This window comes from Camelus bactrianus, chromosome 6, assembly GCF_048773025.1.
Source record: "Camelus bactrianus isolate YW-2024 breed Bactrian camel chromosome 6, ASM4877302v1, whole genome shotgun sequence".
Classification (NCBI taxonomy): domain Eukaryota; kingdom Metazoa; phylum Chordata; class Mammalia; order Artiodactyla; family Camelidae; genus Camelus; species Camelus bactrianus.
The window spans coordinates 71,840,949-71,867,550 of NC_133544.1; the positions used below are offsets into that span (position 1 = coordinate 71,840,949).

General features: G+C 51.8%; 1 protein-coding gene across 3 annotated transcripts; it reads right to left on the reverse strand.

Moving 5' to 3' along the window:
• Window positions 1-2,270: 2,270 nt before the first annotated feature.
• On the reverse strand, window positions 2,271-23,069 carry BMF (Bcl2 modifying factor). Of its 3 annotated transcripts, none has more exons than XM_010965131.3 (5): window positions 22,911-23,069; window positions 22,401-22,499; window positions 19,975-20,271; window positions 18,278-18,438; window positions 2,271-6,254 (listed from the first exon to the last, which is right to left on the reverse strand). In XM_010965131.3, exons 3-5 carry the CDS (start codon window positions 20,264-20,266, stop codon window positions 6,153-6,155), a joined length of 555 nt encoding a protein of 184 aa, XP_010963433.1. In that variant the 5' UTR covers window positions 20,267-20,271; window positions 22,401-22,499; window positions 22,911-23,069; the 3' UTR covers window positions 2,271-6,152. The 3 variants fall into 3 exon arrangements, with proteins under 3 accessions (XP_010963433.1, XP_010963432.1, XP_045380112.1); XM_010965130.3 differs by having other exon boundaries at window positions 19,975-20,929; XM_045524156.2 differs by having other exon boundaries at window positions 22,401-22,536; window positions 22,911-23,063.
• Between the last annotated feature and the right edge of the window lie 3,533 nt (window positions 23,070-26,602).

A 26,602-nucleotide genomic window follows, 5' to 3' on the forward strand; every position in this document is an offset into this window, starting at 1 on the left:
GCGGAGGAAACCACTAACATTTACAGCCACACTGGACCAGAAAAACATCTCTTTGAATAAGATGCTGGTGCGATATGAGGTCAGGAAGGGTCATGCATGTTCCCAGTCACACTCACTCCAGGCACCACCTGTTCACTGAGTGCAGGGCAGGAGACCTGTCTGCTGCACTATGTCACTAGATACATCTCTCTCTCTCCCTCTCCCCGACTCACCACTGCATCCCCACCTTGCACCCCATAGTGTAAATTACATGGGTGCTCCAGGAATCTCCACCTTCATACCAGCCTTCCAACATGCTGCCACCTTGGGCTGCCACTTCAGAATTCCTGATCCACAGAAACTGGGAGATAATAAATGTTGGTGGTTTTAAGTTGCTGCGTTTGGGGATTATTTGTTATGCAGAATACAAATACAAGAACACACATATAGAATACTAATACAAGGGGACAGCTGGAGAGAAGGGCTAAGGACTGTGGACTTGATCCAGGAGGGCAAGTTGTCCAGTGGGGAGGGATGGAATCGACTCTGTCTTTTAGAAAGGTCCTCTGTCAGCAGGGAAGATGCTGTGGGTGGGGCAAGGCTGGCGAAGGGACCAGGTAGGGGCCCTGCAGTTGTCCGGGAAAACAGACTAACACTGAGACAATGCAGCAGAAATAGAATAAAGGTGCAAGGGATATTGCCGGATAAGGATACTCAGAGATTATTGATCAGCTGCCTACAAATAATAATGGTAAAAGTAAAATTATTAATAATAGGAACAGCTAACATGTACTGAAAACTTAATGCATAAGAAGCACTATTCTAAGTCCTTATACATAACCACGCATTTAATGCTCACAACAAACTTACGACGCGGGTACAATTATCATCTCATTTTACAGATGAGGAAACTGAGGCACAGAAAGGTACCTGCCCAGTGCCGCTTGGCTGGCAAGCAGCAGAGCTTGGGTTCAAACTCGGGCAGCTGTGCCTTTAACTTCTCCCTGGACTTCCTCTGCAGGGGTAAGAAAGAGAGAAGGGAGGGGCCGGCTGGGATGCGGGTGAACTCTCAGGTTTCCAGCTGGGCAACTGAGTGCAGCCTCACCCAAAGCAGGGGCCAATGACTTGAAAGAAAGTCGTTACTATCACAATCACTTAATTCCCCCAGAACCTCAGAGGAGCTGCTTCATGGGCTCAACTACAAGCCGGCACGTGAAATGTAGAATAACATCCGGACGTGGCACCCGGCCCCACTCCCACCATGCTCCAGTAAAAATAAACCTCTCTGTCCAAATATAGAATGGTTAGAAGTGCCATGTTTTACAGGAGAGGAGGCAGTTATTTGGCATTAAAAATAGACAAGTTTTGGCTTCCCCACAGATCTGGGCAAGAACACTGCAATTTCCAAATGGAAACCAAGATGGATGGGGTGAGCCCCCTTCCGACTGACTCAGCTATTTAGAAAGCCCAAAGAGAAAACTGCACCCCCTTTCTGGGCCTGTTTTCTCATCCACCAAATGAAGAGCTTAGACAAGACTACTGACGTCACTTCAAGCCCCCACTCTCCGGGAGGAAAGGAACCAGAGTCCAGGGCTGGTCCTCAGAGAGCCGACAGCATCTCAGATCCCCGGAGCCCAGCACAGACAAGGCCCCTGGACTCACAGCTTACTGCTGGTAGGACCTGGAGTGGTTTTTGCCCCAGAATTTTTAGAACTCCGTCAAACACTTTAAATTACCCCTTTGAGTCAGACACATTATTAATCCACAAAGACAAGCCAGGAAGTCCCCCAACAACTAGCCTGCTTCCTGAGTTGCTACCTTGATAAAAAGGAAAGCGAAGCCCATCTTGACAAGGGCTGAGGGCTGTGCAGAGGGGCCGCCAGGGCACTGTCACTGAGGCTGCTGAGGGCCGGCCATGGGTGGGTCCTTTGTACGCACTCCCTTTAGTCCTGCGAGGCAGGCACAGCTTAATTTACACATGGAAGAACTCAAGGCTCAGAGAGGTTATACAACTTGTCTATGATCATTCAGCTGATGGACGCTGGAACCGGATCCAAATCAAGGTCTGAATCTAACACCTGTGTTTTCCCATCTCATGGGGTCTCTGCAATGCTGCTTACTGTGTGGTTAGAATGGCTCTTCAAAACCCCAAAAGGGGAAAGAAAGTCCTAACAAAAGCCAGGGGCCTTGCGGGGAAACTCAGGAGGGCAGCCAAGAAGCAAATCAGGAGTCTCTAACCCCCTAACAGATCCCTTTGCATGTTTACTGCTCCTTGACAAAGACAGACTAGCTTTGCTTTAAATGGTTTTATTAAAAATAGTACCAATTGATGAGGGAAAAGATACACACACAAATATGCATGTGAAAAACATAAAGCCAAATATTCTGTACAGGTTTAAAATCAACGGGTCCCCAACCCCGCCCTCTCTTTCGTTGCCTCTCCCACAGGCAGAGTGCCTAGAACCCAGGACGGCTAACTGGGGATGGACAAAATGCTACATTCTCACTGGGTCTCCCCCAACAGCCCCTGCGGATCCAGGGACCCAGGGATGGGGCAGGCCGCTGGGCGATGCTCACAGAGCAGGCAGAGGCACTGCTAGCTTCCCGTGCAGAGAGAGGAGCAGGGCAGACAGGAGCCTGCAGGGCTCCAAGCACCTTCAGCCCAAGAGGCTGGAGCATCTATAGAGAGCACTCTTTCTCTGCTATTCCCTCTGGGCTCAAAGTCTCAACCACTGCTCACGGTGTCCCCAGGAGGCTTCATAGGCTTGTGGGTTAACTCCTTCCTGGAAGAAATTCGGCCAGGGTAGTCTCTCACCAAGGTGTCCCTGCCTACACACAGAGGGACCCTGCAGCTTCCTCCAGCCTGGGCTGCAGCACTGATATGCAGAAGCTCAGCGAGCCCGCTGAAATGCCTGCTTTTCCTCCCCTCCAATCTCCCCACCACACTTCATCAAGTCCCTCAAATGAGACAAGTCTCAAGCTCTCAGCATGCTCCTGGCTGCCCAGGACAGTCACAGTGGCTCTTCAGACTCCAATGGAAGCTCAGGCTGGATCATCCCAAACAATCCCTTGCCTGCCATGCCCAGGCCAGACCCACCCTTGGATGGGGCTGGGCCACTGGGGACAGAGACAAGTATGCTGGGCCCCTCCGAGCACTCAGAACACACCTGCCACAGAAGCTCCCCACACAGACCCACTTCCCTAGGGGCTCGTGGAGGGCACTGGGAAGGGTGATCTTTTTTCCTGTCTCAGACTGAGCAGGAAAAGACCACAGGGACAGCTCTCCAGCAGCCCAGACTTGGAAGCAGGCAAATGCAGAAAGGCCCGGCTGAGTCCTCTAACTTGCTGGGGGAGTCAGACACCTGGCCTGAGGGGCTTCCAGAAAACCCTATTCTGGGGTTCTGAATTAGAAGGGCTGTTTTGACCCTGAATATCAGTTTTCCCTTCCTCCAGGCCATTCCTTCCCCAGGGAGGGAGGTTTCCAGTTCCGCCCCCGCAGCCCCCCAGCAGCAAACCACAAAAGCTCCACAAGTTGTCAGCTGGTTACAGGTCAGGAGCCAGGTCAGACTCTCCCTCCCTCTAAATCTGATTCTCCACCCCCTAAATGAGAGACAGCCAAGCTCCTGGAGGTGGGGGATGGGGAGAAGGAGCCCAGGAGGAGGGATGTGTCTCCTGAGGCTGGACTTGAGGAATGTTCAGACCAACTTACCAGGCAGAGGGGGAGGGGCCAGTCTAGATCACTAGGCCAATTATAAACAGCCAGCTACCTCTCGGGTTCTAGGGGGAGGGGGAAGGAGGGGCGTTTTTTACACTGTGCCCTGGCTTGCTTAGGATAGTCAGTTAGTTCCTGGTTTCACAGAAGATGGAGACAGTGCAGTCAGACCAGACTCCACCAGGCTCCAGGCTCCAGGCTCCATGATCAGGCGAGCTTGTCAAACTCTGGGCTCAGTTGTCAGGACAGGCCACATAACATCCCGCCCGGCCTGGCACAGTCTCTGAGGCTGATGGCTTTGCCTCAGCACCAAGGCCTGGACCATTTATTTGCTCTCTCACTCAGCTCAGGTGGAAGGGCCCACTAGGAGGGGATAAAAGTCACTGGTAGAAATAATCCTAGTTTTCTTATCTGTGCCACTCAAGCACATACCAGCAGCCTGCCCATCAGAGCCTTGGTCCAGGAGAGGGAAAAACAACACACATTCTATGCACATCAAGGAACAGTGTGGAGATACACAGGGAAGGATGGATGTCACAATGGTCCGTGTATCCCAGTGCCAGTCTTCACGTCTGTCCCCTGCGTTCCTTCTTAAAAGTAGGAACCCACCTTTTTAGCAGACAAACCATGGTGCACACCCTGAGACTATAATTCTGGCCAAGAATAGGTAATATCTCCAGAACACCCAAGCAGAACAAAACAAAGGCTTATAAACAGTTTGAAGTCCCTCTCCTATGAGCCACCGTGAGCTCATAGGGCACCTTTGTGCAAATAAGGAAAGGCACCCCCTCCTGTGAGTAGACACAGCCCTACACTATGGCATACAGCTTAGTGAGCAGAGCATGGGCTGGATTCTAGTTTTCATTAGCTTCCGCTGCAGGTGCCCTTGTGCAGTGAAAAACCTGCCTGACCGTGTATCCAGAAGATCAACGTGTCCTTCAACAGTGACAAAGACCTCCTCTCTGCAGAATTAGAGGAACTTGGGCTTGTTCCAATTTGAGAGACTACTCTGGACTCCTCCAATTTCCTTGGGTAGCCCTGGGGTCTTCTCTGTCCAGGGAAGCCATCTTTTCTTCGGGTCTTGCTTCACTGTTAAGCACCAATGTTAACTTTTTCTTACATATGCAAAAATGATAACTTAATTTTGGGGTGTCTAGTTAACATCTAGAAACCCTGTCTTTTTAGATTCCCTGTGTCTGTTCTCAGAGCTGCCAGACTGGCTGCTTTAAATCCTCTCCATTAGTGCCACAGCAAGGAGAGAAGGGAAGAAGTTCAGAGGCAGCTGTGATCCTGCTGAGTCCCAGAGCACACCTTTCTGGCCAGGCTGGGAGCTGAAGGAAGACAGGAAATGTGTACCCGGCTTTGACAGTTCCGCACTCTAATCATTGTCTGTTACTCTAAAAGACACGTTTCAGCTGACAAAGCCACTGTGCTGGCTTCTTCCTGTATCCCACCAGGTATGAAAAAGGAGTGGGGATAAAGGGGAGGAGGTATGTGGTTTCCAAGGAAACCGAGGGGTCTGGGCTCTTCTAGGGCCAACTCTTGTAGGTGGGATGGCCACCATGTTTCCCGGTGCCACTGCAATCCTGTCCCTTCGAGCCCTAGAGTGCTGAGGTTGGGGGGTGGAATGCAGTCTGCTGGCTGTGTCTTTTGCAAGAAGAGCTGACCAAGGCACAAGCTGCTGCGACAGCACGTTGATTGGCTATGTGGCTCATCCACGGTTGACACCCAGCCAGTCCCAGGCAGCCAGAGGTGGCAGTGGTTCTGCACCTGAGGACCAATCCTGAGGCTTCCAAGTGGAACCAAGTCTACCCAGAAGTTTGGTTCATTTTTGCGGCACATTTGAGGGGTCCTTGGAGAAACCCAACCCTCCCTGAGGTCTGCTGGAGATGACAGGGACCGGGCAAGAATCCCTGAGCCCTTGGGGTGGGCGATGGCTGGGCCCACTGAGAACCCAGACACGGCTGGCTGACCGGCCTGGTGAAGTTGCCGTGTGCAGCTGGAAAGCCCCTGGCTGAGGCCCTGGGGGGTTAAAGCAGTGTGACCATCGAATCTGGGCCTCATCCACGGTGGAAAGCTGAAAGGTTTGGTAGAACCAGGAGTCTAATCCAGTCTCCTATTTCTTTACCAAGTTCCTGTGGGAAAACTACAGTCCACTCACCGGAGAACATCACTACCTCGTCATCTTCAACAACTGATGACTTAAGGATCTACTTCTCCAAGCACTTGAGAGGTCCCACATCATGGACACATCAGCCTCTACTTCAACAGTGTTTGACAAAGGTCCCCATTCCTGGTCAAGGCCCTGAACAGGGAAAGAGGTCCGGCCTGGATATGTCTTATGTACACAGAAATTTTTAAAATAAAAACACAAAACAACAACAACAACAACTTCACAAGACAGTGTCCGTCCTCGCCGATGTCCTTCCGTGGTGCCCCAGGTGAAGAGGGCAGCCCAGCCTCACCTGGGACCTGCCCCATTTCTGTTCTCATCTCCATTCAAAGCGAGGTTGTGCAGGAAGAGGAGGATCTGCCACCACACGCGATTTCTGTTCTGCTGGTGCTAAAAGGAAAAAAAAAATCAACGCAACTCCTAAACACAGCCTGAGACGACTCCTTATCATTTCCAATAAAAGTTCAGATCTACACGTCTCCAGGCGGCACTTTAATCCCATCAGTACAGCCAACGGGGGGCAGGGGGAGCAGGACTAGAGAAGTGGCAATGAGGGGGAGATAGTTGGAGTTCTCCAAAAACAATTGCAGTTTGAACATTAAAAAGAAAAGACCCGGCTCTTTATGCACTGTGCACAAGAGGATTAAACTTTTTCCCCTGCTTGCAGGATTTTCCAGAGTTTAGCCAAGTGCTGCTTTTAATCAGATTGGCTCCTGAGCCCCTCAAACCTCAGCAGCCTGAACAACAAACTTTCTTCAGAAAGAAAGAGAAGAAGTGCCCCCCTCTCTCCCCCAACTCCAAAGTAACACAGAGAACAAGGGGGGGGGGCCTCCATCTGCAAGTGATTTGACACTGTGAAGGTCAAAGGGTTAATCTTCAATTTAAACCACACTGCTGAGGCAGCAAAAAACTGATTTCATCCAGTGCAAACACGCACACACACAGACACAGACACACACACACACTTGTGCGCCCGCCCTCTCTCCCTTCCCAGCATCTCCAGCTCCGCGCTGCCCTTTTTATAGCTGCTCTTGACAGTAAGCCATAAATAATCCCTCTTGGAGCGCTTTCCTACTGACTGGAGCCAATTAAACGTTAAGCAAGAACGTACTTGAAAACAAAACAAAAACAAAGAATGCACACTACTCTCTGGAGGTTATCCCAGGTCCTACTGTCAGGCAGGGAAGCTGGGGGCAAAGGTCAGGGGTCAGTGGCTCACAGGATTGTGGCTGGTGCCCCGCCCACACAGGTACCATTTCCCAGGGGCCAGCAGAGGCCCGGGGAGGGGAGGGGCGCCTGAGGGGTGCTGCAAGAGGCAGTCTTTGTTCTCTCTTTGTCCGCCAGGGCAGGAGAACTGGGCTTGGGCCTTGTCCACAGGGTTCTCAGTGGACAGGGGGATAAAAACCTAGTGTGCAAAAAGGAGCCAGCAAGGAGGCTGAACTTGGATTGCTGTGGTGGCCCAGGCAGCAAGCACGCTGATGTGAAGTACGGGGAGGGGTGGGGGGCTGGAGCCCCTCCTGTCTTTAACCACGCCCAGGCCCCTACCAGGCAGCTCCTAGTCAGATTAGAAGAGGCTATATTAAGTCAGAGGCAGGACTGGAAAGTGAGCCGGGGGCTCCTGGATGCCTAGAGCTGCACAGGTACCCCCGGCCCTGGCCTAGCTGACCTGTCCCCAGGCAACTGTGCAGGTTGTGGGGCCCCTGTCACCCTGCCTGAGGCCACAAAGAGAGGTGAGATGTCAGGCTGCCCTGTCATAGATTGTCTCCCACCCCATGCCCACATCTATGGCAAGAGCGTCCGTCTTTCCCTGGCAGAAGGGGAGACTGGAAAACAACCCAGAAAGTTGGAGGCATGGCTCCTGCTGGGAGGAGAAGGGGTGTGCCAGAGGAGGCCTGGCAGACAGTGACTGGGGAGACTGATGGCTTCCTTGTATTTTGTAAACAAAGACGAGTAAAAAAGAGGAAACACACCCGGCTTAACAAAATCTGGTTAGAGTAAAGCAGCGTGAAAATGGACTCAGCTGCAAACCTGAAGACTCAGGCCTCCTGCAGCAGCTGGGCAGAGCACCCCCTCCTCCTGCTTCCCCTCCCCAGCTGCTGCCCGGGACAGGTGCAAAGGTCATGGGGTGGAACAGGAGGAAAATCCAGGAAGATTTTTCTGGAGAGGCCAGTCAGCTGGAATTCTGAGGCTCCTCAGGTGCCTGTTTGAAAAGGCAGAGTAACAATAACAACCGTGATCCTAACAGTAACTGTAACTTGAGTGTGCCGGGTTCTGAATGTTTTACATCCTTGCTTCTTAAAGTGTGGTCTGTGGACTAGCAGCTACAGCATCGGCTGGGAGCTTATTACAAATGCAGACCTACTGAATCAGAATGTGCATTCTTAACAAGATCCCAGGTGACTCTGAGATACATTGGAGTATGGCAGCACTGCTCGAGATGTGTTAAACTCCTTCGGTCCTCTCAACAACCCTATGAGGTAGGCATATATTATCACGCCCATTTTATAGATGAGATCATTGAAAGAGTTAGGTAACTTGGCCACAGAGCTAGTAATGGCTGGGACTGGGTAAATCCAGACCACGTGGCCCTCGAGCAATGTCCTTACCCATTATGACTATGCTCCGAGTGCCACCATATACCTTCTTTCTACCAGAGCAGACCCTCTAGCTTCCTCTTCTCTAAATCATCTCTAAAGAAGCTCAAGGGCCCAAGAAGGGAGATCACAATTCTATGATTTGGGGCCTGGACCAATTCCATCTCTGTAGGGCTCAGTTTCTCCCCCAATTCCCCTAATGGAGGCCACTTGCTGCCTGGGTAACTTGCTGGGCTCTGAGGTCTCTGGGGATGAGGGAAGGATGCACACCCACTCCAATCATTTGGAAGCAATTGTGAGCCAGACTGTTGTCTTGCTGGGAGACACAGACCAGCCTAGGTGCACATGGTACCACACTCAGGAAGGACCTAGGTTCTGTGCCTCTGCTTGTGACAGGCCTCGGGACTCCTGAATCAGCAAGGAAGGAACTCTGAGCAGTAGATGGCTCCCTGGGCCAGGAATCAGAGGACCTGATAGGCTGGGGTCTCCCACCAGCCCGAGTCCTCACTTTTCTTATAAATGAAGTGCAGGTATGGTATTAGGCCAGTGGCTCCCACACCTGACTGTGTCACAGAATCTACTGAGGTGCTATTGTGAATACAAAGTCCCCAGTCCCACCCAGACCAACTCAAGGAAGGGGCCCAAGAATGTGTATACTGAAAAGCTCCCTAAGCGACACCTTTTAAAATCACAAGTAACATTTATTGTAACTTTTAGTCATAAAAGTCAGACATGCTAACTGTAGAAAAATTGGAAAATACCAGAAATTAGAGAGAAGAAAATAAAATCACTTGCAATCTGATAGCCTGGAAGAAAACACTTCATGAGTTGGTATTTTCTTCGATCTCTTTCAATCTCTTCCCACCCGAATGATGACTTGGCCACGCCGGAGGTAAACCCTGCCGAGGTGGTTTGAAGGCAGCCAGGCCACAGACAGGCATTTGGAAACCACTAAGGTGCTTTCCAACCCTAAACTGTGGTGACTTGGAGTTTGCCATCCACAATGACCTTCAGGATTACAACCCAGAGCTCCAACAAATGAATCCAGTCAGCCTGGCAGAGGGTCTGGGTGGGCCTGGAGAACAGGCTGCCTAGGACAGGGTTAAGCTGGCCACCGTGGCAGCCACAAGAGCAACAAGAGGCCTGGGACACCATCTATTGCCCCAGGAGCCCTGGCCGTGAGCAAGAAAGGATGCCACACGTATCCCACTCAGCCTTATCCTGCCACAGGGCAGCCCTCAAAAGGCCCTTCTCTGAAAGGAAACCAAACTGCCACCTACCAAGAGAATCAAAGAATGCCTTGATTATGAGGCACAACAATAAATAACGTATTTTTAAAAAATTAAACAAAGGGGCCTGACTATAAAGGGAAGAAAGAGGACTTGAAGGGAGGCCAGGGAGAGAAACAGTAAGGAGGAAGGAAATCAACATTCACCAAACAGGATGAAGGACACAAAGATACCAAAGCACCAGAGCACACGGATCCTTCCAGGAGAGAGTGTGGGGGAGAGGGGGAGAAGGATGGGGGGCCAGGGAAGAGTACGCTTGGCCTCTGGGTCTCAGACACCTGGCACAGCAGCCAGCACAAGACCTGAGCCCAGCCAGGGCAAACCCCTGGTGCAAGGCCCAGCTCTCCAGACTGGCGTGGGGCCCCTCAAAGTTTGGCAACCTGCAAAGAGTGGGGGTTCCTGGGATGTACAGCCAGGAGGCCCTCAGGGATAGGAGACTGGGGGTCAGGAGATGGGAAGCTGATGGGGATTTAGGCTTACACCAGTGGGGAGGGTATAGCTCAGTGGTAGAGCACATGCTTAGCCTGCTCAAGGTCTTGGGTTCAATCTCTGGTACCTTCATTTAAAAAACAAACAAACAAAAAAATGAAGGAAGAAACTAACATGACTGAATGTTATTCTGTCTAATAATAAAATGGGTCATAAAATGACAGAAGCTTACACCAAAGCTCTCAAATTCAGAAAGGGGAGGACCAAGATATGAAAGGAAAGAACAGAAGTGAACACTCTGAGGGAAGAAGTCAAGGGTAAAAACATTCTTTTCAGTTGAGAGAGTATAAACAGACATAAGAGACCTAGGGTTCTTCCTTCCATCCCACTTTCTGTGATTGGGGGATTCATGAAGGCAGTCAGTTGACAAGCATTCAAGTCACCCCTACTGTGTGCAAGGCACCGAGACTGAACGCACCCGGTCATTCGTCCTGTACAACAGGGAACATGTAGGGCACATAGTAGGTGTTCAGCAAGCACAATGGACAGACTACAGAAAAGTCAGCCTTGCAAGATAACTCGCTTGTCTGAGACCAGGCACAACTGATGTCTGGCCAGGTCTAAAGATGTACTTGATATGATAGGGTCAGCCTCATGCCTACAGAGAGGCCCAGCTAGTAAAAGGCTCCCTGCCCCCCTGCCAAAAAAAGAGCTGGCTGTGGTTTCTGACGAGGTTGGATTACACAAATCAAACTCTGTTTCATCCCTCATGGCCTCTGCCCTAAGCACAAAGAGTGTTCCCTGCCCTCCCCAGATAAGAATCTCCCTCTGCCTCTCCCTCTTCGGATCCAGTTCACACCCTCTGGGGACTCTGCGTGTCACCAGTGTATCAGATGCTCCAGCTGGAGCTAATTCACCCCAAAGAATTAGAGAAGGAAGCACAGCTACAAGGTAGCCCCGATTTAAAAGACCCTAACACACAAAATGCAAACTGACCAAACAGACAGCAATTTATAATGTCTTATGCTTAGAACACAGTGCTTTTCTGTCGTCTCTTTTGCTCTTCACAAAGGTCTGAGCCATAGGACGGACAGGTCTTATTGTCAATCCCATTTTACAGGTGGGGAAGCAAAGGCTTAGAAAAGTTACCCCAAGCAAGTTAGTTGCGAGGGAAGTGATTCAGACCCCTGACTTCTGACTCCAGTACTATGTTCTTTCACTAAAATATTACTGTGTGTTTATTCACATTATAAAAATAGTATTAGCTTTTCAAAGGGAATCGCCACTTAACTGCTCCCCTAGTATGTTTAAAGAAATTGTTTCCAGATCATTAACTATTTAGTAAGGATGCTGTGGACCAGAAAAAATAAACCTTTCAGGAGGCAGAGCTAACTGAAGATCAAAAAGAAATAAAGCTAAAATTGGTCTGAAATTATAACTTTTCATTTTCTGAAACCATGTGCAGTTCCTTTAAAATGCAGAATTGTATATACTCTGCTTTACAGGGGGATACACTCTCTATAAAGTGATGTTTTCCCACCTCTTCCCTTCCTCCTTCCTACTCTAAACCCACCACAGTGGGGCTGAAGGAAAGAGCCTTTCCATTGAGAACAGGAAGACAGAGCTAAGAGAGAATTCAGGAAAATTCCATGGGAAAGAAGTTGGGAGGATGTTTCTGTTGGATTCAGCAAGCTTTTATCAGGCACCGAACTGAGCTAAGGACAGAAAGATGAGCAAGACGTATGCTCCATTATTTTACTATCTGAAGGGGAGAAACACAAGAACACAGAACTGCTTCACAGGAGGCAGAGCCAGGTCAGGGCAGTAACAGGAGCTCCATCATATTCTCACTTTCTAGGCTGAGGAACAGGGATGGGTGATGGAGGACCACGGTTTTAGGATCAATCAGATCAGTACGGCTCCCAGCTTGGCCACTTACGGTGTAACTTGGGCATGTTATCTCACTTCTCCCAGCCCCAGCTTCCTACAAAATGGGGATCATGGAGTCTAGAAGTCCAAGGTTGCTGTGCTGATTAAATGAGAAAAATATATGTAAAGCATCGGGTCAGTGGCTGCACCGTCAGCTTACCCCTTCCCGGTGAGGACAAGGAAAACCTGGGCCCAACTCCACTTCGCTGGGCACTTCTCTCAACACCCTCAGCTCAGGGCACCCACCCCAGGGGTGCTACCTTTTAAGCAAACTCAGGGAGACCTGGGGAAATCCCTGACTTCACTTTGAGATGGGCCATGGCAGCCAGAGACCACTGGGCTCAGAATTCCAGGCTGCTGAGCTGGGTAAGGGATTCTGAAACCCATGGGACAGTCCCTTGGGCCCCGTGGGCCCACTGCCCCAGATGGCTTTTGACCCAGACACCTAAGGAATGAGCAACGTGGCAAAACGGAAAAGGAAAAAAATACTCCTTGCGAAGAGGTTCCTCAGCCTAGCCAGCAGAGCTCAGAGGACGCTGAAGCCACCAGCTGCCACCATGGCAACACAGATCACTTCTCCAAGGAAGAAAGGGCAGCCTGGGCTCGGCTGGTTCTCAGTGGAAGACAGGAGGGCTTCCTCTAACATAACTAGAGACCACTGGCTTCAGCCACCAAGGTCTAGGGGTGGGGGGAAAGGGCTGTGTGTGCCACCCATGTCTCCAGAGCCTTGTGCTGCACCTCCGTGGCCTGGAGGTAGGAAGTGCTGAGGCCCTCACCCAGTTTCCCGGGGGATAGCTGTCTCCCCGAGTCTGAGAACAGATCCATCAAACTACTGGGCAATTTCTTAAGAACTCAGGGAGCAACAGGGGTGTGTGCTCTCTGGTCAAAAGTAAGGGAGACAAGGGACTGAGGAGGGGGCAGGTCTACTGTGGGTCTACAAGGCTGTGGAGAAGGACCCCCAAGGCTCTCACTCCCAACCTGGGGCCTTTGCAGCTGGCTGTTCTCATCCCGCCTGGGGCCAGTCCCTGGACAGGACAAAGCAGGCTGAGCACGGAAGCCCAACCCTCCTCCCCACACTGGCTGTTCTTGTACTGGTCATGGAACATGCCCTCTTGGTTGCCAGACACAGATCAAAAGGCAAACCAGACGTTTTTCTTTATCCTTCTTTCCTAGTGCCTCCCCCTCCCTCCCATTCCCCCACATTCCCACCCCTCCACCTCAACCCCACCCCACCCCCACTCCAAGGAAAATAAAAACAAAAGCCAACCCTATCCCCATGGCTTGCCTTGGCGGGGAGGGAATGAACTGTCCGGAACTACAAGGCCCTTCTCCTGGAAGAGAGAGTAGTCAGGTGCAGAGTTGTGTGGGGAACTCGGCTCTAGTCAGCCACGCTGATGACTCAGAAGCTAAATATAGCGAGCGATATAAACAGAGCCAGCCACAGAGCAAACACAGGGCCCCCAGCCCCGGCACTGGCTCTCACGCACAGCGCTCTCGACAGCCCCTCCCCCAGCCTCGCTTTTCCCCGGGCACTGTCCAAAGTGGAACCATCTACTTCTGGGACCCTTTTTACTCTAGAGCAAATCTCTGGGTCTCCTGCCCAGGGCTGCCCCACCTAGGGCCTGAACAACCTCAATAGCCACAGTCTGAGCTCCAGAAAACAACTCGCCAACAAGGAGAGCATCCCAAAGGGTCAGGAAGTAGTAGTACGGGGCTCCCTGAACAAAGGATCCAGGCTGCTGGCAGAGAAGCTGCTAGTTAATAAACCACGCAGACACCACTTCGGGTACAACTTCCAAAAGAGCCCCCCAAGAATTATAAAGCCAGGTCCAAGTAAAATCCTAAAAGCATCTTCTAACCCATTTACAAAAGTCCACACATCAATTAATTACACATATTACCATTTCCAAAGGGCTCTCACACCAATTCTGCAAGGTAAGTATGAGTAACCGAGGCTCAGAGAAGTTAAATGATTTGCCTATGAACACAGAACTCCTAAGTGACAGAGCTGGGACTTGAACCCAAATCTGCCTCTAAGTCTAGGATTCTTTCTGTGATACTGCAACTAAAGATGAGTTCAACTGAGTGGCTGAAATTTTGGCTCAGAATTCATTTTCCAGAAAGTCTAATTACTATTCAGGGAATTTTCAAATCTGACTGTTCTGAATGGAGCCACTACTGGTCCAAGTGAAAAAGCCATTTCCAACATGAAGAATTCCAACCCTCCTGTATCTTTATTCACTCAACAGTCCACAGTAGCTACTTTTTTTTGGAGGATTCTTGGCATCTTAACATTGCCCAGGAATACCCCACAAATTTCAAGATGGTGCCATTGAGATAGAAGACTTTCCTAAGGGGAAGGGCACCAGCTTCTGCCCATTCTTCAGCTCAAGGCAGGAGAGACCATGGCAGGAGGACTGGAAAGAAGCTGGGACTCAAATTCTGGCCGGAACAGCCCTTGAGCTCAGGGAGGAAGCAAACCCGTGCCACTATTTTCCCAGTAGAAGCTGGACAGACAAGAAACACCAGGGCATCCTCACAGAGCCCAAGACAAGGTAGGCCATGGTCAGCAGACCACCAGAGGTCACTTGTCACAACTGGACAGCTCACAGAGGCACAAAGAGGGTAACATTTCACTCCTGACCCAGCCAGAGGAAGGTGGCGTAGGTGACCATGTGTGGAAAGGCTTTTACCTCTACTTGCTCGGCCTCCAGCTCTCTTGCTGCTTTGGAGACCCAAAGCACTGATAGCAAGCACCTCACTGACACTGATCTTCTACCTCCAATTCCTTGCCCGTCGGTCCAGAGAAGCCACCTTGAATGGATCACTCAGGTAACCAGGCTAGACCTCCACCCCACATGCTCCTTGAGAAACATGCTGGGAGGGCTTATGGTCTGAAAAAACCAGAACCAGGGGGAATTTGGAGCATGCTGCCTCTAGGATCATGCTGATGCATTCAGTTTGCCATAAGGCCATCCTACAATGCACCACCCCATCATCACAGCTCTCCCTGTGCTCCACATCTCCTAGGGAGAAGGCTTCCCCTGATACAGAAAAGGAATAAGAGGTCCCTAATCAGGCACAAAAGGCAGGATCTCACATTCCCTACAGGACTCAGGGGCCCATTGCCACTGTCTGGCCCTGAAACACCATCCCAGACCTGAGGAGAGAGGAGATAGCCAGGCCCCTTCAACCCTCTTACTGCCTCTTGGGTCATCTTTCTTGGTTATCTAAATTCAGCCTACCATGCTGGAGACTGACCACTGTTCTCTGAGCAGAAATGTACAAAGCCAAGGCCCACAACTGAACAGCTTGGACACCAATTTCCCTGGACATTGGCAGGGAGCCAGGGGAGGCAGCTTTGCTCAGGGACCAGTTTGACAAGTGGGGTGGCAAATGCCCTGTAAGCTGACAAGGACAAATGTGGGGGATAATCTGAATTATAGAGAGACTGAAGGAAATAAGCATTAAAGAATACCTATTGTGCCTGGAACTTTCGTAGGTTCCTAATGCCACAATAAGATTCTGTGGCATTAGGTCTAATTTACAGAAGAAGAAAGAGGCTGCACATGGTCAAGTGACTCCCTAGGGGCTAGCAGGTGGCAGAGCTGGCATTCAAACCTGGGTCTTCTGACCTTGTATCTGAAGCCTAGAGACTTAATTGTAAATTTCTTCCGTCCCAGTGCTTCAGTGTCCCTGCCTGCAAAGATGAGGGAAAGGCACTACATATAAAATAGATAAGCAATTTTATACTGTGTAGCACAGGCAACTATATTCAGTATCTTGTAGCAACCTATAATGAAAAAGAATATGAAAAGGAATGTATGTATGTACATGTATGACTGAAACATTATGCTGTATATCAGAAATTGACACAACATTGTAAACTGACTATACGTCAATAAAAAAAGATGAGGGAAAGGAATAGGGAAAGAAGATAAAAGATAAAGGATATATGAGTGACAACAGTATTTTGTAGATATGAAATATTTAGACATTAGTTTATATTAATCAAGCTCAGAAAATGACTCACTTCTTAAAACTAGCTGCTTTTCTGAAAGGTCCTATGCCAGTGCTCCACCAGCCCTTCCCCCAAGGATGAGCTCCTAGTGAAGTGAGCAGGGTGAGTGGGGAGGAGGGGATAAAACTGAGAGGACTCTCGTGGACCAAAAGCCTGGCTCTTCACAATGGAAGATTTGGGAAAACCAGCTTGAAGCTAGAGAGGCCAGCCTCCTGCCACTGCATGGTAGGAGGAGGTAGCTGGCAGGAACAGGAAGGTAAGGGGCACAGGGAAGTCAGGAGCCAGTAGCGAGCGAGGTGCAGAGCAGGGGAGACTCCAGTTCCCTTCCAACTCTGTGGATCTGCCCCTCCTCCTCACAGGCTGGAAGCCTTGGACTGAGAGGACAGCACCTTGTCTAGAGTTGAACCAAGCCCTCAAAGAGACAGCTCTGCCTTGGGGTCAATGATGCCAAGCAGCTAAGACCAGGGTCAGACCTGGGGATAAGGGCCACCTTCTCCTGTTCAGAACTGAGTCAGGAAGGAAGGGCCTTAGGCTAAGTTCTAGTCCAGTGCCAGGGCATACCTGGGCAAGTTAGGGTGGTGGGCTCCTCCTGGTCTGCTCCCCAGCCTACAGGGGCTCACCAGTGGGTGGGGAAACATTCTGGGAAACTGTTGAAAGATCAGGTCTATTGGGAATGAAGCAATGCCTTCTAGAGAGTCCCGCAGACAAGCCTAGGAGACACACAGCCACCGTGTCCTCCATCAGCTACAGCCCCAGGACTGGGAGCTGCGAGCTCAGCCCAACCACAAGCCTATACAATCAGGGTAGAGTGAATGGGCAGGACGAAGGCCAAGAGAGAAATCAAGAATCAGAGTGAGTCCACACATGGACTGAAGGGGAAACTCGAAGCCAAGTTTCCACAGAACAATCAAAGGAGGGAACAGGGGCTTGAGCTTAGAGCCAGAGAAGACGGCCAAGCTGCCTTATGATCTAAGCATTGGGCCACCCTCACTTCCTGAGGGGCTGAAAGAGCCACCAGGACCAGGTCTAGCCCCAGGTTTCCCTCAGAACCCCTTGTGCACAGGCATTCACCATATCTAACCCCCAAAGGCCTGTTACTAGGAAACCCAAAGTCAATTTCTCTTCCCCCTAGTGCTGGCCATGGTTCGGCCCTCAAGTCAAACCTTCTATTACCAACAGCTCTCCTTTGGTCACCTCAAGTTCCCCATCTAACCTCAGGGTCTGCCCAATCACAGTGAATTATTTATTCTCTTGATTTCCTGACAGAGAGTCAGATATAGACACACACACTCAGCCCACTGGATCTGGGACACTGTCCTTGGGGTAGGGAATGTATTCATTTCCAGGTGGCGTGCCTTCGCTTCAGTAGTTGGCAGCCATCCAGAAAGCCAGCCCAGAGGAAGGGTTAAGTGCCTGGGGGCCGGCCCAGACAGAGGCTGCAGAGCAGGGCAGCCTCCAGCCCGTGGCACGGAGGGCTCCTCCAGCACGAGCCCGCCAGCCGCCGCCTTTGTTGATGGGCTCTGCCACATGCTCCACTGACACGCGATGCTCCGCCCTGGCGGGGCTGGTGCCAGGCTGCCAGCCAAGCACCCGGACGAGAGCCCGGCCACTGGTCTGGAGAGACTCTCTGAGGTACACACTCCTGAGTCCCAGGCCCTGGTTCCCAGACAGAGACAATGAGGAGCGGCCTCCCCAGCTGGAAAGTGTCGGGTTACAACCGGTTCCACCACTTTCCCTGACTTCAGGCCCGTCCTGGCCTTGGTTACGCATTTCCCACTGCACTGCAGCCAGGCAACTGTCCGGTTTTACTCAGCACCCTGAAAATCTTCCCCTTAGGTCTGTGAGGGACAACCTCCCACCCCTGGCCTCAAGAAGAGACCGTCTATCAATCAAGGCTGCAGAAAGGTATCCTGTTGCCCAGGAGGGATCATGGCATGAGCTGCAAGTGGGCAGATAAACAACTTGGATCTCAGAGGTGAAGGCAAGACTGCTCATCCAGTCGGGCCCACCCAGCCCACGAGAATCACAACAGTGTGAGGCCAAAACTCTGGGACCTTATCCTTGGGGCCTGGCAGAGATAGAGTTGCTGTGGAAGGCCCTGGCCCCCCAGCCCCAGCAGACTCACCCCCCTCCCCAAGCCCCCATGCCTACTTGCTGCATATGAAGCCGATGGAACTGGTCTGCAATGCATTGAAGTTTTCGGGCAATCTGTACCTCTGCTCGATGTTGCCACTGCCCTTCAGGGGGCTGCTCACCAAGGGGCAAGGCTGCAGGGAAACCGGCAGGGAGGGGGAGCCGGTAGCCAGCATTGCCTGCAAAGACAGAGGGCCCACATCTCAGCATTCTCCACAACCACCCCATCCTCCCCATGCCTGCCACTCCTGGCCAAGACCAGGGGCAGAGGGGAGACCCTAGTATGAGAAGGGAGAGGAAGTTTGCCTGCCTTTATCAGGGCACTCTGCCATATGTGGACAGCCTGACTTGCCTGCTGCCCAGGTGTATGAAAGGTGATGCTGGGAGAAGAGAAGGGAATGGTCCCAGCCTTCCTGTCAGCCCTCTATTCGCTGGCAGGGCCATGGCAAAGGTAATAAGTGTGGGTGAACTTGCTAACCTTCGGTCCTTATTTACCAATCTATGCTTGACCACAATTCATTATTCATTATTCGTGGAACAGTAGCAGGCTGAAGCTCTTCTCTGGAAAAGCACTGGAGGCAGCTCTCCAGAATTCCTGGGTTGAGCAAAGCAAGGGACAGAGAAAGAGAAAACCAAAAGGTGTCTTCACTTTTTAATGCAGCAGAGGAGGGCTGGTCTCAGGCCCTGAAACTCTAGGCAGTGGAACAAAAAATAGGGAGAGAAGAACTCAGACCCACAGAATAGCCGAGTCCTTCTCTGGAGGCCAACCCAGGCCAGACCTCTAGACCAGCGCTCCTCATTTACCAAGTGCTGCCGCTAGGGGCGCCAGTCCGCCCGTTCCCTTCTGTTCCTCTTCCCCGCCCAGCCTGCCTGCCTTATCCATCTTTTCAGACTCCCGCCAGAACGGCTTTGCCAGGATTGCCCTCCAGGGCAGCTCCCTCCGAGAATAACTGCAGCGTCTCCTCAATCTGCTCCATCAGACACAGCAAGATAGCCTCCGAACCTTTCCCCTCCCCCCATAAGCTATTGTGCTAAATGAAGAAAACAGACTGAGTGTCTAACCCTGCCCTTTTGCCAGAGGAGGGCACATTACTCATAAAACCAACCATTTAAGCCCACAAATGAAGGGGTCTTGTCTGATTGAGCTTTGGAAACGGCCCCTTTGCTGGCACTGTGCCCAGGCAGGCCTAACCTCTTTCTCCAGTTCCCCTTCCAAGCACAGAAAGTCCCAAGTGACAACTAGGGGCCACCTTCTGCCTTCAGGAACCTCCTCTCCCAGAACAGGCTGGGTTTTTCCCTTCAGTGTCAACAGCGAGTCACAGATCCCCTAGCCTTCTCCAGGGCAATGTTGGCCACTTTACAGAAGGAACATCACTACTAGGACACAAAAGGCTGGGTCCTTCAATGGGCCACAGGATATAAAAGCCAAGGCCCAGGTGCCCTTCTTCCAACCTAAGTAAGGAGACATCATGGACCCAAGGGTCCCACCAGGAAGGAACAAAAGAGCAGAAATAATACCAAGGCAATCTCCCTTGCCTGGGGCCCAAGAAGCCCAAGTGAGGAGCAGTAACAAGCAGAGAGGCAGCAGGTGAGGACTCAATAGCCCCTGCTGTTCAATTTGGGGAAGGAAATAGCAAAGGGCAGGTTTGGGGAGGGAAAGTCCCCTCTTTTCCCCCAGTCTCTAAGGGAGGAGTCCTGAGGCTAAGAGCACTCACCATAAAACAGTCGCTGGGGTTCCTCAGTCACCCCACAAGGCAGCATGACACCCTGGCTCGGGGAGGCTGGACTGAGAGTCTGGGTAGCTTTGTCTTCCTGGCTGGTGGGTCGAAGCCCGGGGCCACAGCAGTGGGTGAGAGGGAAGAGCTGCAGACGGCTGAGGGGGCAGTCCAGCTGGCTCTGGGCAAACAGGTCAGCAGAGAGCAAGCTCCCGGGCTGGGTCCCCGGCGCCCCATCCTCTGGCTGGAATACATCATCCTCCAGCTCCTCCACACACTGGGGTGGCTCCATCTCCCCTGTTAGGGTGCAATGCAGGCATCCGGGAGGCAGCCCCCACCCAGGCTAAACCTGGAAGGACTCCCCTCCCCTTCCTTCTTTCCTGTTCCCTCTTCTTATCTGGAGAAGTAGAGTCAGGGATTGATGACCGACCACCCGGGAGGTAAAGCACTGCCAAGAGTGATACCCGTCCATGAATGTGGGCTGCCTCACTGTCCTGGGACTCTGCACACCTCTTCCCTGGACCCACTCAGAGCCACCCTCCCCTTGGACTCTTCTTCTGACCCAGGCTGGTCCCGGTCACGCAGTTTGACTGCTATTCAATCTGAGCAATAGCAGGGGTATGGTCAGCTGCTATAAGCACGCAGGGTACCTGAAGAAATGTCAACAAGACTAGCCTCTGTGAGTGGCTGTGGGAGGGCAAAGGGTGCTGTGACTGGCTGTACACACAGTGCTCACAACACACACACACACACTCATTCACTGGCCTGAGGAGTAACCACCAAGTTCTCATCACAGTCTGAGCTGAGCTCCAGGCTTAGCAGCAAAAACAAAAGCCAGCAATCCTAGGGCAGCCAGGTTCCCTCCAAACCTGCTAAGCCCCGCCCAAGACTAGTCTCCACCCCTCTGCTTGCTCAACACAACAAACAGGCTCCACGATCTGGTTAAGAGTGTGTCCTGGGAGAGAGAGGGGAGAGAAACCCAAGTTAGTCATTGCAGCTGCCCTCTCAGCAGAGGAGAGCTGACTTCCCGCTGCAGCTCAGCCTAAAGGGGAGGTCCAGCATCCAACAGATTGGCCCGCCTCCTCCAGCTCAGTCTACTCACTGGTCTCCCCAACTTCAAAGCTTTCCCCAGAGCTGACCATTCCTGCCAGCGCTGAACCTGAGATTGGTACAACCAGCCTCACAGAAGGAAGTGAAATTCAGCCCTCTCTCTGTGACCTCACTCTCTGCCTAAACTACTCAGGTTGTTGATATGAGTTTCTTGGTGATAAAGAAGTTCCACTTGCTCCACCTGATGATGGAAGTCTGAACTTGGACTTGGGCTCCCAACCCAACCCCCCACATACACACAGAAACCCCTTAGGATCCCTGGGGCAGCACAGCCAGAGCAGCAACCACCTGAACGGCTAAAGATACAGAGAGACAATGTTTGTCACTGCATGATTCAATTAGAGGTGCCCTGGGAATTCTGTCTCCCAGTCTTTTGCCTCTGAAGAACGAGCCAAATGGTTTGTGGGTTGGTCAAATATTTAAAGGAATCTCAGTTAAATTAAGAAATTTTGGCTTTCTCAAATGCAAGCTCTCCCTGAGGTGCTTGCTTCAATCCTCCTTCAATCCCATCCTGACCTTGAGCTACCTGTGGTCCTATCTCTGCCCTCTTCCCTGGAGAGCGAGAAGATGAACACTTGGATGGCAAAACAGGCACATGGTGTTCTTTGGGTAGCATTTCCCAAAGGGGAGTGAGAGAACTCCAGCTTATCAGTACCAGGAAACAAAGTTTTCTGCTGAAAGGACCAAGTACTGTCCTGCCAGTCACCTGGCAGGGGCTTCCCTCCTGCCCTTGCACCTCCTCTCTAAAAGCTGGCAATCCCAACCTAAGATGGGGCCCTCCAAAGCCAATCACAAGCAGGAGTCATTGTCTTGGGTTTTCCTTTGAAGCCTATCACCTCCCCCACCCGCTCCCAGCAAAGCCCCAAAGTTCAACCGTTGCCTGGACTGGACAGTGGGGGAGGTGCAGCCAGAGGGTGTGGCTCTGCAAGTCTGGGGGGACCCTTCCCACTCTCCACGAGAACTGCAGGTGGCTCTGCTGCAGTTGGGAGCCCCGGGGAGGGGCGCTGGGCAAGGTCAAGTGTAAACTGGGATACAGTAAAGAGACCCTCTTCTTCCCTTCCCCTGAGCTGAAGAGGTGGTGTCCAAACTGGTAGGAGGAGGGCACTTCCTAAGGGCACTACCAGGGAAGGCTGTACTCCCATCAAGCGGACCTAACGCCCACTGGAGCCATCCCTGCCCCTAAGGACTCTAACAGGGATGCTGAACTCAGACTTCTCCTCCTAGGAGAAGGCAGTAGCCAGACATTCTGAACCTTGACAAGGGCGAAAATCTGGGAACGCACACACACTCACGCACTCACACAACACACAGCAGACCTGGGTGACTCCAGGAGAGAGTCTCGGCCTCCGAGTCGTGATGCCAGGGCTCCGCGCCAGGGTCCAGCGTGACGAGCACTCGGGGGCTTGGCGCCCAAACTCAATTGGGAAGGAGGGAAAAAGGGAAAAAGCCCAGCTGTTAAGAAGAGGAGTCTTCAGACTCCGCAGGTATGCAGGACGTCCCACAACTCCCTGTCCTACCCCAAAGTCAGATCCAGAGGCCAGGCCGTTCTCGGGCGCCCAGGTCTGCACAGCAGTGCACCACAGGTTCCCCTGCCCACCTGGACCCAACTCCTTGGAGTCTAAAATGCTACTACCCGCAAGTTCCTTCATGGAGCAGCGCACTTAGATGTGGGTTCTGCACCCCGTTCCCGCACCCCAGCGCCCCAGTCCATGGTCACCCCAGAAGCCTAAAGCCCAACCCTTCCCGGGCCCCCATGCGCAGCGCGATCCTCTCCCCACTTCCCCGAGGAGGTGCGATCCAACTCCTCCCGGTCCCCGGCCGCTCACCGGACTGGCGGGAAGCGGGAGACGCGGGTAGGGGCGGCGGCGGTAGCCGGCGGACCGGCGCGGGAGAAGGCCACTCAGCACCGCGCGGTATTGTTTCCAAAATACGCCCGCTCCGGGCATCCCGCAAACAGCTGATAAGGCCCCGCCTCCGGCGCGTCACACCAGCGGCTGGCCAATGGTGAGTGGAGTCCCAAGTCCCGGGCTGGGCGGCTGCCAGGGACGGTCACAAATGTACTAACCTTCCCTTGGAGACATTGCAAGGGGCCGAGCTAAATTCCGATCTCCACCAGAAACGCAATAGGGGCGCGTCGCCCGCGCAGATTCGGTTCCTAACGCTGGCTCGGGAAACTCTAGAGAGTCCTTGAGTCCTCCCTAATAGGAGGGAGATAGGGGGCGCCAAAGTGACTTTTGTCTTCTCTTTCAAGGGAATGGGTTGAATAATTTCGGCGCGTCCGTAAAGGGAGGGGAAAAGGAGGAGGCGGGGAGATTTTAGACACAGCTGGCAGCGTCCAGTGGGCCACTTGGTGGCAAAACATCCTCTCGCCTGCTAGGCGGGTCAGAAGAACACTCCAGCCCCAAAGCTGCCCGAGGCTTGAGAACACGTGTGTCTGACATTTTTACAGAGTGACGTTCAGATCAAATACACCCAAAGGGACCCTCATGTCCCTTTCATAACTGAGCTTGGACACTTAACAAAATAAACATCTGGCTGAGGACAGGAGAGATTAAAAATGCAGGGACCGCTTGGGCAGTCCCATATGGACTGTTTATGGCAGGACCATATGGACTATTCAGAAACATTTATTGAGCAGCTACATTGTGCCAGTTACTGGCCTAGGTGCCAAAAACATTATCCAGGGATAATGAGTGCCAGGGATGCAGAAAAATTCAGAATGCAAAGACTGGGGAAAGCTTCAGAGAGATGGCTGTTGAGTTGGGCCTTGAAGGATGGGACTTGGATTTTTCAACAAGGAAAACCAGACAAAATTGCCCAGGCCTAGAATCAGCAGAATCAAGTGCTGAACTGGAGAACATGTCCAGGGAGCAAGGACAGGCTGGAAGACAGGATCATTGGGTGCACATCCAGATTTAGGAAGGCTGGGCATGGGCGAGTAGGTTCAGCTCAGATTACAGAGGTAACCCTGGAAGGGCAGGCTGGGGAAACTGCACTTTATTCCAGAGGCAAAGGGGCCAGCAAGGATTTTGTAGATGAGCGACTTGACCAAATCTGAATTTTAGGAAAGATAAACAAAAGGGCCAGAAATCAGAGAGAGGGAGCCAGTCCATGACATAGACTGCATGATCCATGATGGGGCCAGATCCAAGGGTCAGAGTGGCTGGCAGTGCTCTGACCACCAAGCTGTTCTCCCTGGGTCATAAGCTCAGACAGATTTAAGCTAAGTGGAGGTGAGACCCTTAGCCCGGAGAAGCCTAAAGTCTCCTTGTACCTTTTTCCTACTCATTCTTTCTCTAGCTCCTTCAAAGGGTACCTGAAAGAGAGCAGACCAGGCATAATGAGGGCTGTGGTTGCTAGAGTAGGAAAACATTGTCCCCAAAGGATGGAGAAGAAGGAAAATGGAAGGAGGGGAGAGTCAAGCTTGGCCATCAGCCCAGTCCGCCCAAAAGTTGACAGATGTCCAGAAAGAGGTGCTGGGGCCAAAAGGAGGTGTATGATTTTACCAAGAGTCTTGGCCAAGCGGGAGTGTCAGAGCTGGTCGGGGTGACCTAGCACTCATGCCCTATGTGGGGAGATGAGGAGATCAAGCACAGCCTCCAGGCAGGGCACTGAGAAGACTTCCCCATGTTGGCGCTGCATAGACCTCCTTCCTTCCATCCTTCTCTTCTTCCTGGCTTTTCTCCTGGGCCAGTATCTTAGGCTGGCCAGTTGGGCCTACGGGCATTACTTAGGTCAAGGGTAGAAGTGAAGGACAAACTAGCTCTGAGTGTGTCCTCTGGGGCAGCACATGCCCCAGGGGGCATGGGTCATCCTAATTCTCCAGACCCACCCCAGCTGCTAAAGCTGTCTGCTTCATCACATCCTGCAAGGCGGAATTCGGTCCACGAAGCAATGAAGCTGATAGAGAAAGGTTTTCACCTGGGATCTGTGTATTTACCAGACTCACAAGAGTCTCCTCAGCTTTAGGGTCTGTGAATCCCTGAAACTGGCTAAATTGTGTCTGTGGGTGGAGGCTCCATAGCTTACAACAGTTTCCCAAAGGACTCTATGACCCTATAAAAGATTAAATATCACCACTGTAGGGGAATGAGGCTGGGGAGCAGAGGGGATCATCTTAGTAGGTCTGGGCAGTTTGCAAGGGAGGAGGAAGGGTCACATCCTCTAGTGACATTTCTTCTAAGACCTCACTCCCAGGCTTTCACAGCCTGCTCCCTGGGACTCATTCTGAAGGACATCCTGTGGCTCGGCCTCCTGTGCTCTCAGCCTCTGTGGTCAACCAGCAGGAGCCCAGACTTCTGAGCTGGAGGGACCAGAAAAGACTGTCAGGGATAAAGAAGTCAGGGAGGTCAGAAGCCTCACTCCCCACTTCTCATCACTGTCCGAGCAGGCCCCTCCCTGTGTGCTCTTTCTCCCCTTCCAGCTCACGGCAGACTCTGCAGTGTCAGGACCTGCTGGGCTGCAGATCTGAGCTCTGAGCCCCCTGACCAACAGCAGCACCCGAGTAATGAGTAATGGAAGAACCCTGGACTTGTGACTGAGCTCAGAGAAAATGCACATTGCAGCCACAGCAACCGTTTTGAAGACTCTCTTCTCTCGCTTTCTCTTCCCACCCCTTGCCTCAGTTTGTTTTTCTCCTCTGCTAACTGATGCTGGCTCTGGAAGGAGGCAAAACTTTGCTCAGAGAAAAGCAAAGTTACTCTGAAAGGCACCTGCTGGAAGCCAGAAAGGGAGGCAGACCTCCTCCGACAATCTTGGAGGGAATGCAAAGAGTTAAAGGGAGGCTGCTTTCAGCAGAAGAGAAAACCCAGCTCCCTGTAGAAAGCAGGCAGGAGCCCTCGCCATTGTTTCACCTGGCTATAGGGTTTCTCTCTGAGACAAGGAATGGGCTCTAAAACTCCAGTAACTGGATCACTGGGAAGGGAGGTTTTTAAAAAACCAGCTGACAGCTGAATAATAGGAATTACCAAGCAGGCCGCCCTAGGGTTACTGAGGTTTGTAACTTAACCCCCAGAGAGGGGTTAGATTGGAAACTGATTTATGGGTAAGGTGGGGGAGCCCATAGTGCTTGACCCCCTTGCCTCTTAACTCCCTCCAGGAGGGACCATGTGTGTAAGAAAGACCAGCAACCTGGAAGGCTTGGTGTCCTTCCTTCGCTGGACTTGCTCTAACAGAGTGATTTTATCTCTGTGCATCATTCCATCTGTCTGCAAAGGAATAGGCCCTCTCTTCTGAGTTGCAGAGGGGTGTGTGTATGTGTGTGGACGGGTTGGGGGTAGATATACCAGAACAGACAGATTGGCTTGTTCTAATTGGCAAGCAAGTGAAGAGACCTGATTTCCTAGTCAGTGAACTCACTCCTTGCCAATCACTGGCAAGTGAGAGTCATATAGGAAAAGCAGGTGCTAAAGAGAAAACATTTGGGAATTCAGAGACCTGAATGTAAGGGGAAACACAGAGACTGAGGCTGCCATGCAAAAGCCCAGTGGAACCTGAAAGATTAGGTGAAGTCCAGGAT